Source organism: Schistocerca cancellata, chromosome 2, assembly GCF_023864275.1.
Source record: "Schistocerca cancellata isolate TAMUIC-IGC-003103 chromosome 2, iqSchCanc2.1, whole genome shotgun sequence".
Classification (NCBI taxonomy): Eukaryota; Metazoa; Arthropoda; class Insecta; order Orthoptera; family Acrididae; genus Schistocerca; species Schistocerca cancellata.
This window is the reverse complement of record NC_064627.1, coordinates 332328909-332340013: the sequence shown is the minus strand read 5'-3', so window position 1 is coordinate 332340013 and position 11105 is coordinate 332328909. Positions and strand designations below refer to the sequence as shown.

General features: G+C 35.0%; 1 protein-coding gene across 1 annotated transcript in view; it reads right to left on the bottom strand.

Annotated features, from left to right (window-relative positions):
* Window positions 1-2161: 2161 nt before the first annotated feature.
* LOC126153810 (androgen-dependent TFPI-regulating protein-like) overlaps window positions 2162-11105 on the bottom strand; it is an 82482-nt gene continuing 73538 nt past the window's right edge. The window contains exons 4-5 of the mRNA XM_049916095.1: window positions 2452-2603; window positions 2162-2345 (exon numbers count right to left, since the gene is read on the bottom strand). Of these exons, the coding sequence (XP_049772052.1) occupies window positions 2287-2345; window positions 2452-2603 (211 nt within the window). The 3' untranslated portion in view covers window positions 2162-2286. The remainder of the gene's footprint in view (window positions 2346-2451; window positions 2604-11105) is intronic.

Genomic DNA, 11105 nt, shown 5'->3' with positions numbered 1-11105 from the left:
ACTGGACTTTTTTGCTTGGTTTTGTCCATACTTCCACCTCACAAAATATGGAATACACTTTAAATGATAAATATTGATCACCCTCTCAAAAGAGCACGCTGGTCAATTTGGAGCACTTAAATGACACCACTGATGTAAGTCATGGCAGTAAAGTGTAGTGTATGTGCCAGTTAGTTGTATGGAATCAGTGCAGTAAAATGGGTCAACTTAGGGATGTGACAGAAAGACACAAATGAGTTATTGTGTTAGTTGTACCCATGACCCCTTTGTGAATGAAGTTGTCTGATTTGTTAATGTTTCTTGGTGGTTTGTCCAATGTGTATACAAAGAATGGTGTACCACTCATAGCCTTGTAATGTGGTGTAAGAACAGTGGCCATAAAAAAGATCCTAACTGACCGGGGCAAGAGGCAAGTGCGATGCCTTGTCAATGACAGTTGGTTTCAAACCTGACAGGAGTTGCTGCTGTCAGTGAGTTCAGGTTCAGCTCAACAGTTTCTGAACAAATATTTGAAGGGAACTGTATCCAGTAGACATCTGAAATCATGTATCCTGCAAAAGGATATCGTTCACAGCAGCACAGAAAGCTGCTCGTCTTCATTGGGTTAAACAATACAGATACTGGATTGAGGTGTGTAGTGTGCGTAGCAATTCAAGATTTTGTCTCATTTCAAATAATACAAAGTACTGAGAGCTGCGACAGCCCATGAGATATTTAATCCACGGTGTGTGGACAGTATTGTTCAGGCTGGAGGTGGTTCTTTTATGTTTTGGGAGTGTTTTACATACTATGACTTGGGGCCATTCATTTACCATGAATATGAACCAAGATGTTTATTTCAACATTCCCAGTGTTCAAATATTGCACTTGCTATGGATACTCTCTTCTTCCAAATTGGCAAAATCCATCTTCATAGGGCTGCACATTTCTTTTTTCATGAATAGTGGGTCATCCTGTCACATGCCATCTGGCTAGTGGAAGCATAGCAGTCATCATGCCTGTGATCTGGTAGTTTTATAGGAACTAATTATCAATGAGTCACATCTCTGCTGGCAAAATGAAATACGTTTTTGCACCACACTATAAAATTTCTCTTTGAACCGTCAACAGGACTGTACATGTAAATTATTTTTGCTTCTAATTAACCCTCTCCAACCTGTAACTACGGGCTCTCATTTCATCCCTTATTAGAGTCATCTTTTGCAAACACACTTATATAAGTGCACACATTCATAGTTGTTAGAATTCTGACCCCCATAAAGAGAATATGATAGTGATCCATTATGCATATAATTAATTTTTGTGTGTCAAAAAATGTAACTAAAAGCGAGAGGACATCTTCATATAAGCAAACCATATGATACACCACATGAATGTGTGATCAATATCTCTCAGTATCCACATGAGTTAGGAGGCCTGTGATATTTTTTGCAGCCATGGTAGATAAATTGGTGCCAATTAAATTCGGATTTGACAGAAAACTGAAAATTCTAATATAAGGAGAAAGGAATTTTTTTATTAAATCTCAGCATTAGTATTCTAATGAAAAATTTCATTTTGGTGGTTGGACAGCAAGTACATCTCTTGTAGATATACCTGTAGCTTTACTTTTGTTCCCAAGTGCTGTCACTATAGTCAGTACTAGTCATTAAATTCCCCTGAAACTTGATGTTCTGTAGAAATGTCCTTTTGAGTTACTATGTCCTTTATTGCTTTAGGCATATTGGTAGCTCTTTCTTTGCACTATTCATTTATTCCATGGGTCTTTCTACATCCCCATCTAGCTATCTATTCTAGAAATAATATTAAAATAGTTGAAATTTATATCAAATTTTGCGTAGGTGAAATGAAAATGGAAAGAGTACCACACAGATCTATGCCCCTCATTGCTGAAAAAATTACATAAGTCTCATTTCTGAAATATTTTTTGTGTGCATTCTCAAGATTTTAGTGATTATTTTTTAAATCACACTGCTTGATAATACAGCAAAACAGTACATTTTTAGCCTGTTGTGTAAGATGGGAAAATAAGCAAAAACTTGATAATCCAGTTTATGAAGCAAAATCAGCTTTGCAGGTTTCCATGATCCAACTGAACACTGGCAACATTAATTTTACATATAAGGCATGACATAATTTAAAGTATAATTTTTCAGAACAATTTATTTTAACAAAATAATGAGTGAGTTTGGTGACATGTAAGACCAATGTACAAAGTCTTTTGCTAAGACTATGTATAAAATTGAATGTGCTGTTGAAATTACTCTCATAGTTGTATGCAAAAATCTAGATTTGCTTGTTCTTTTTTGAAGTCTCCTGTGCTTTCAGCATTTGAATTTCATAACCTGAAATCAATAAGGTGGTTATTGTTTACACAAAGAAATATAATGAGCCAGTGTTAAAAGATGATGTCAACATAAATGGTATGCAGAAAAAAATATGGATATTTACCCCAAATTCTTGTACTCAAATATTCACCAAATGCATAAGCCACCAGTGTCCATACATATATTAGAAGTACTAAGGAAATACGTAGTGGCCAGGTAGATGTTATAAATATCGGGTAGAGCCATACTCCGTCAAAGTAGTATGTTGAAAAGAAGCTGAAATTATGAAAGATAATAGTTTAATTTTGTCTGTGAATAATGATTTATGGAGTGATCATGTGTTTCATGCTGGATTATGTCTCACATTTTTAAAAGTATAGTTTTAAAATCCACATCCTGCAGAGGAATATTCAGAATTAAGAAAATAGTAAAAATTGTGGGTTAATTAATTTATTATTATACCCAGATCCACATCATATTGGCTATTGACAAACATTAATTCACATTTAATTGTAATCAGGAGTTTAACTTTGTTGGTAAATTGCAGAGAACCATGGACAATAATTGGTTGTGCAAGGGGCAGTGACTTTCTCAAGGGAAACTTAACACAACTGATAATGTTGCACATGACAGCAAATAGCCTTGGTAGTTAGACCAGCAACTGCTTTCACACAGAGTTCATAAAATTTGTTTGTAGCTTTTGCTAATATTCCACAGTTTTTGTTGTTATTCAAACATCATAATAAGGCCAGTCAAAGTGAGGTGGCTTAGAGATTTTATCGAGTATAAGGAATAATGATTACGAAAAAATCAATTTTTTCTTGCTGTCAGTGAGCTTAAAAAATTATCAAAGGGTGAAAGAAGCTGCAATTTGCCATTGAACTAACTGTACTCATTGATATGACCTCTTTTTAAACTGAAGATAGAGTGAATGAATACTGTAGAAGGATCAGCCACTATGGTCATTAAAACTCAGTTACCAGAAAGATATTCATATGTTTAAATTTCTGAATAATTTTAGAAATTAATGTACATTATTATAATATTAGCAGAAATGAAATGCAGTAAAGTTGTATAACCAAGAACCTCAACAAAATTTTGTTGTGGAATAATAAACATCATGGTGTTGCTTGTACTGTAATAATACAGAAGTCAGAGATTTATTTAAGATGCAGCAGCTTAAAAATAAGTTGTCAGGATTTAATAGAAATTAATGGAGAGTCTTTGGACATGAGTACATTAAAACTAATGTTTTGCAGATAATGGGGACAGGTCCTATCATCCTATTGGAAGTGTACCCATCCATTTCCTTAAATTAGAGCTCTAGAATTTGTTCACTGATAGGATATTAAAAATAGCAATACATGTGATATAATCCATGCCCTACTAGTGTCAGGTTGACAAATCTGTGTGGCATGGATCATGAAAATATTATACAGACATTCCTGTGTTACCGTTAGTGTGTGGTCATGCATTGTATGCTGGAAAATATTTCTGAATTCCCTGCTATGCAACAATCATCACAAGGGCTTCTGACATCCAGGTGGCCATCATCAGTGACCAGTAGTCCCATTATCTTCAAGGAACTATGCTTATCATTAATATCAATCTGGTTTCATTCAAATGCTTTCCAGCATGCTCCTTCTTGATACTATTAAACACAGAAGTGGCAAAGGATAGAAGTCATGTATCAGGAAATAAGACACCACTTGTCATTATGCTGTTCACTTAAAAATGCTTTTTGTGTACATGATGAATATAATCGTATTACTACCTCTGCGTGGGAGGTGTATATTGGGGCTTTTGTATCAGTTTGAGCTTGTTGGTGTATCAAATGGTCTCTTTCAGCCACCTGCTAAAAATGTCCAGAACATTCTCATTATGTACACCTGCCCTCATATAACCAACCACAGTTCTGAATTTATCAGAGGGACTGGAAAAAATAGTCTTAAGTGGTAAGACATACAGAAAAATGATCAGCTATATAACATAGCCTAAATGATGTATTTGCCACCCTTTGAACACTGTTAAGCAGTTGAACACTTGTTACCATCAATGTATACTCAGATTACTTGGTAGTAATCTTCACAAATTGAAGCAGAGCCTCAAATTATCAATGTTGCACTTGTTCTTATCAACCTTGGGTGTCAGCACATTCAGTGTGCAACTCTTGAACATTCCAAGAAATCTAATGGAAAAAAGGACCATTAGGGTTTAGAAATCTAATGGAGTATGAAATTCAAGGACAGTTAATGACTGAATTTAAAAACAACTATAAAATAGGGTCACAATGATCTTTTATGCACAATGCAGTGCTTTAGTGTTAGTATAAGTTCATAAATTTAGTGTTTAAAGTTAAAGATAGGTGCGAAATTCTTTCCACAGGAATAATTAGTGGCTCATAAACCAATTATGGGAGGCTACCATAAAGGAGTTGGTGGAAATTTGACTGTCAGAATATCGTAGCATCACAATGGTGGTTTCATGGTGGACACTACATGAAATGTTGCCAGTAGACAACTCCATTCTCTGTGTAATTTGAATTTATTTATTAGTTCAGTGAATAAGAATTATCAGTCTGATACTGAAACTGTGAGCTTTCACCAAGGGTTATGACTGAATCAACTTCCTCACCCCAATAGAAGGGCATGTCCTCAAGTAACCCATGAGAACACCATGCATTTGCTGGTTGTAGCTTAAATAAAGAGGCTCAATGTATTTTCATGAGTTTACAACTAAAGATGACCTGAAGACTGGGCCAAAATACCAGATGGTATTCTTTGGATTCTGGCAGTTTCCCCATATTTTGCAGAGCAATTACTATGGTGGGAAAGATTTAAATGTCTTGTATGTCCTGATCACTGTAAAGTACATTTTAGCATGTTCAGCTAATCTCGTGCCATTCAGCCTGTTTCTCTGAGACTTAAAGATAAAGCCTGTGTGCCAGTTATGACAATTCTAGATGATTTAAACCATCACACTGTCACAAGATGTGAAACAATATCAATGGAAACTCTCCAGTCTACCCAGTTGTACCCACATGAGCGACTCCAAATACATATTGTGGATGACAGCTGGAATATAAAGCACCTGCTGAATTTATTTTAGGAAAGTGTTCACCACCACTTTCTATTATCAACTGAAGACATAAAATCTTTATACAAGTCCCTGACCATATTAGGCACTTTGTTCATAATTGTCCATTTTGATCACACATTATTATTGTGTAATATTATATTATATATTGTTTTATGTAACTTATGCTACATATTAATTTGTAATAATGTGTGATTAAGATTGATAATTGTGAATAAACTTTGTACTATGTTTTCCTGTTTACAATTGGATAGTTGCTATTCAACATATAGCAGATACGCTGAGTCGCAGATGGGCAGAACAAAAAGACTGTCACAAAATAAGCTTTCGGCCAACAAAGGCCTTTGCAAATGCAAAGTTGCATTTGCTTGTGTGTGTGTGTGTGTGTGTGTGTGTGTGTGTGTGTGTGTGTGTGTATGTGTGTGTGTGTGTCTGTTGTTTATTTTTGACAAAGGTCAACAAGTTTATTTTGTGATAGTCTTTTTGTTGTACCTATCTGTGTCAGCATCTCCGCTATGTGGTGAGTAGCAACTATCCTTTTCATCATATTGTTACATTCCATCCCGGATTTTCCATTGTTTGATTTTAAACTTGTTAAATTTTTAGTCCATTGGAAGTTATTACTTAGGAAACTTTATAACTATAGTTCTTGTTGTAAATGTGCATTTAGTTTGAGATTCTCTGTTTCATAGCTCAGACTGCAAGAAAAGAAAACAGCCACCACATATAATACAGTGCTGGTGAGTTGATGCTAGAAGCCTTATTCTTGTTTTCCAGTTGTGATGTCATATAACGTAATGTAATCACTGTGTTTATTAGTTTTAAATCAGTAGACTGCCCCTTGATTCTTTAAGGAATTGAACTCTCACTTATAAAACATCTTGAATCCTCTGACTACTTTGCCAATGAGTTAACATGTTAAATATTTGACATTTAGTATGTAAGTGAGTAAAAGCTTAGAACAGGTTTGAAATTATGTTTAAACTTTGTTGTAAGTTTTAAACCAGTTGACTACCCCTCCCCCTCTCATTTTCAATACACTGGATGGCTATAGTCTGGTTAATTTGCACTCCAGCTTAAGCTAAAGCTATTTTTTCACAGCATCTCAATGTTGTCACATCTCCTGAACTCTGTGTTGTATAATGATATAATTTTGTAGATACATTCAGTGGCATATAAGGTTATTGTTAGCAAAATGTGTTGCAAATAGAGTTGATAAAAGAAGTTATGCATTAAAATGTCATGCTTGATGCTGAAATTGTACTGCAAAAATGGCAGAAATATTGTAAAATCAAACAATGGAAAATCCAGGATGGAATGTAACAATATAATGAAAAGTATAGTTGCTACTCACCATTAGTAAAGATGCTGAAGGCACAACAAAAAGTGATTCAGCATCTCCACTATATGGTGAGTAGAAATATTGTAAGTGATAAGCTGTCTTCCTTTTATTAGTTTGTGGGAATGCCAGTGAGGAAAAGTTTTGTAAAGGTATAAAATTATTTGTTCATTGGAAGTCACTAAATGGTCTGTCACAAATACTGGTTTAATATATTGTGGCTAATTTGCACGCCATGAGTTCCACCACATTAAGGCCTATACACAGTTTCTAACTGTGATATTTGTCTTATTGTGTTAAAACATTAACATCAGCTTATTGCTCTTAATAAGTGGGTCATGATAACATTAAAACAAACAAATAAACACCATCCAAAAATGCCTTGAAGGCCCAATAGTACTGCCGTGTCATCCTCAGCTCTTAGCTGTCATTGGGTGTGTATAGAGAGGAGCATGTGGTCAGCACACCACTTTCCTAACCTTCGTCAGTTTTCGTGACCAGCATCACTACTTCTCAGTCAAGTAGCTCCTCAATTGGCGTGACAAGGGCTGAGAGCACCCAGCTTGCCAACAGCACTCAGTAGACCCAGACGGTGACCCATCCAAGTGCAAGCCGAGCTCAGCAATGCTTAACTTCAGTGATCTGACGGGAACCGGTGTTACCATTGTTGCAAGGCCACTGGTAAATTCATTCAGTAGTTATATGAAACACAGAAAATCAAATTTTTGTTGCCAATTACATAGGCAACCTACAACTGGGTCCATGCACCATGAGCCAGGATAGCAACTTAGTATCACAGATTACCCTTCCTGCTAGCATGTCTAACTTTTAATTAGGATTGAAGGTGAAGCTGTGTGGGGGAAAACATCAGCAAAGTGTGACCTGTTGTATGATACGAACTTCCAGTTGAGACAGCAATTCATTTGATGTCAAAAGAGAAATCCTATTATCTAAATACTGTAATTACACTGATTAGACATGTAAGATTTTGGAGAGTGATATGCAATTGAGTTCTTCTCTATCATATGAGTAGAAACAGGAAAAAAATTACTGCATTTATATGTAAAAAAAATTGAATTGAAAAATATGATTCTTAATATTTCTAAACCAAGAAATTAAATGTTTTTCAGGAGGACTTTTGTTATGATTCATCTGGATGATAACTGAATAATGGTATCTTCAACAGTTATATTTATGGTTAATCACTTAGGTGGCTTATCTTGTATATTGCACTTGTATGCATATGAGGGAGACAACCAAGGAATGCAGAGGAATGGAGGGGATGTGTGGTGGTGACTAAAAACAAAAGGGACATTTATTAGATATCATAACTCGATTCAACTACATCTACATACATAGTCTCCAAACAACTATGAAGTGCATCATAGAGGGTATTTCCTATTATGACACTTATTAGAGCTTCATACCATTCATTTTGCATATGAAATGCAGGAAAAATGATTGTTTAGATATGTCTCTGTCTGGTGTAATTAGTCCAACCTTGTCTGTACAGTGAGATGCATTGGTGTGCTTGTGTGTGTGTATGTGTGTGTGTGTGTGTGAGAGAGAGAGAGAGAGAGAGAGAGAGAGAGAGAGAGAGAGAGAGAGAGAGAGAGAGAGAGAGGGGTTGTAATAAATTTCTATATTCCTCAATTAATGTTGTTTTTCATATTTTGTAAGTATGTTACCACGGGGTGGATGGCATCTGTCTTCCAATAGTTGCCAGTATCTCTGTGACCCTGTACCATGGGTCAAACAAACCTGTTGCCAATTCTGCTGTCCTGTGTACATGTTCAATGTCCACTGTTTGGGCTATCTGGTATGGGTCCCACATGCTTGAGTAATATTCAAGGATGGGTCAGAGTGAGTGTTTTGTGAGCAGTCTTGTTTGTACACTGATTGCATTTTCCCAGTAGACTACCAACGAACCAAAGCTTGGTATTATTATGAATTAACTGATTCAGTTGTGACTTACTGCTTTTGTAGTAAAGAAATTTCATGTAACAAAAGCCACATGAAAAGGAACTTCAATGACAAAAACCTAACTATATTTAGCAATAAGTTAAGAGAGGTTGAACGGCCTTATGACAGCTGTATCTCAAGTAGTACTAACTTTAACAAATTTCTTGGTAGCTTTCTTGAAATATTTAATAAAACTTTTCCACTTAAAGCCAAATGTAACAAAATGACTAGGAAGATTAAATGGATAACTCAGGGTATAAAAATTTCTAGTGCCAGAAAGAGACAACTACTTAATGAACTGAAATATAACAAAAACAGACATTTTTCTGTGTATGTGAAACATTATAAAGCCATATTCAAAAAAGTTGTAAAGGCAGCAAAACAAATGGCAAACAGTACGTTTATTTTACAACATAATAGTAAGACAAAGGCAGTATGGTCTGTTGTCAAATCAGAGTTAGGTGTTAAAATCAGTAGTGATGAAATAACTAAGATTAAAGTAGATGATAATGTTGTTGTAAACCCAGCTCAAATATCAGAGTGTTTAAATGAATTCTTCATAAATGTAGCAAAGTCAGAAGTGAATGTAGCAGGATATCAGAGTAAAGTAAATCCCTTTGGACTCAACCAAGAAGCTGAGTATCTCACAGATTTTAAAAAAGTCACAATAAAGGATGTGAAAAATGTTATATTGTCATTAAAAAATAAAAATTCTGCTGGGTGGGATGGGACACCAAGTAAAGTGATTAAACCAGTATATGACATAATAGCACCCCCACTAACTAAAATAATCAACCAATCTTTTGAACAGGGGTGCTTTCCTGATGTTTTAAAATATGCTGAAGTGAGACCTCTGTTCAAGAAAGGGTCGAGGGAAGATAAGGGAAACTATCGCCCTATTTCTATTCTCCCAATCCTGTCAAAAGTGTTAGAGAAAGTAGCTGCAAATCAGATCAAAAATTTTATCATGAAAAATAATATTATTGTAAGTAACCAATTCGGATTCCAACAAGGAAAAAACACACTGGATGCAGTAAATAACTTTATTGAGAAGATATGCAAAACATTGGATCAGAGGAGTAAAGTCGCAGGTATCTTCTGCGATCTTTCAAAAGCATTTGACTCGGTGAACCATGACTTGCTTATCTACAAATTAAACAAATATGGGATTAAGGACAAAGCTCTGAAATGGCTCATGTCATACTTGCACAACAGAAAGCAAAGGGTAAGTGTCACATCAAATGCAGTGAATTATTATTCTAAATGGAGTACAGTATCACAAAGTGTGCCTCAAGGCTCCATTTTGGGGCAATCCTGTTCCTATTCTATGTAAATGACTTGCCCATAAATATAAATTCCACTTCAGTTGTGTTTGTGGATTACACTTCTGTTTTAATTGAAGATGATGCAGAAAAAATTCAGAGCTCCACTGTGAGCACAATGGGTACTCTAGAAAACTGGTTCCAGTTAAATGGCTTGAAACTGAACATTGCAAAAACCAATATGGTACATTTCAAAACCAAATATTTGAAATGTGTGGATCTTAAAATACATCATCACAACCATCCTATGGAAGAAGTTAACACAGTCAAATTTCTAGGACTAAATGTGGACAACAACTGAAACTGGAGTACACATATTGAGTTCCTATCAAGTAAACTAAGGAGCTTTGCATTTGCAATGCAAATACTAGCAAACTTGACTGACATGAGTACATGAAAAATAGCATATCATAGTTATTTTGAATCTGTGATTAGGCATGGTATCATTTTCTTGGGAAATTCAAGTAGTGTATCTCGAATACTGAAACTGCAAAAGAAAATTATAAGATACATCTGTAGTGCACAACAAAGAGAATCTTGTCGCCCATTATTTCGGAACCTGCAAATCCTAACAGTTCCCTCCATATACATTTATGAAATTATAATCTTTGTACACAGCAGACAAAAATTATTTGAGGAAAATCATTTTAACCACACATACAACACAAGAAATAAAAATAATTTTATGTTACCCACACACCATTTGAAATTATATGCACGAACTCCACAGTATATGGGGATGACAACATATAACAAGCTAATGGGCAAAAATATATTTAATATGAAGCCAGAGAGTCTAAAAATAAGGCTACAGCAGATTCTGTGGGATAAATGCTACTATTCAGAAGAGGAATTCATAGAGGATGACATGATAATTTGAGCAAGGGGTAATTAATTGTTAGTCTTTTATTGTATGTGTAACAAAATTGTATTGTTATTATGATACCATTTGTTAAAATCAGTTGTTGTAATTAATTGTTAGTTTTTTATTGTATGTGTATTTTTATATTGTATTATTGTTATCGTACCACTTGTTAACATCAGGTGTTGTATGTATAT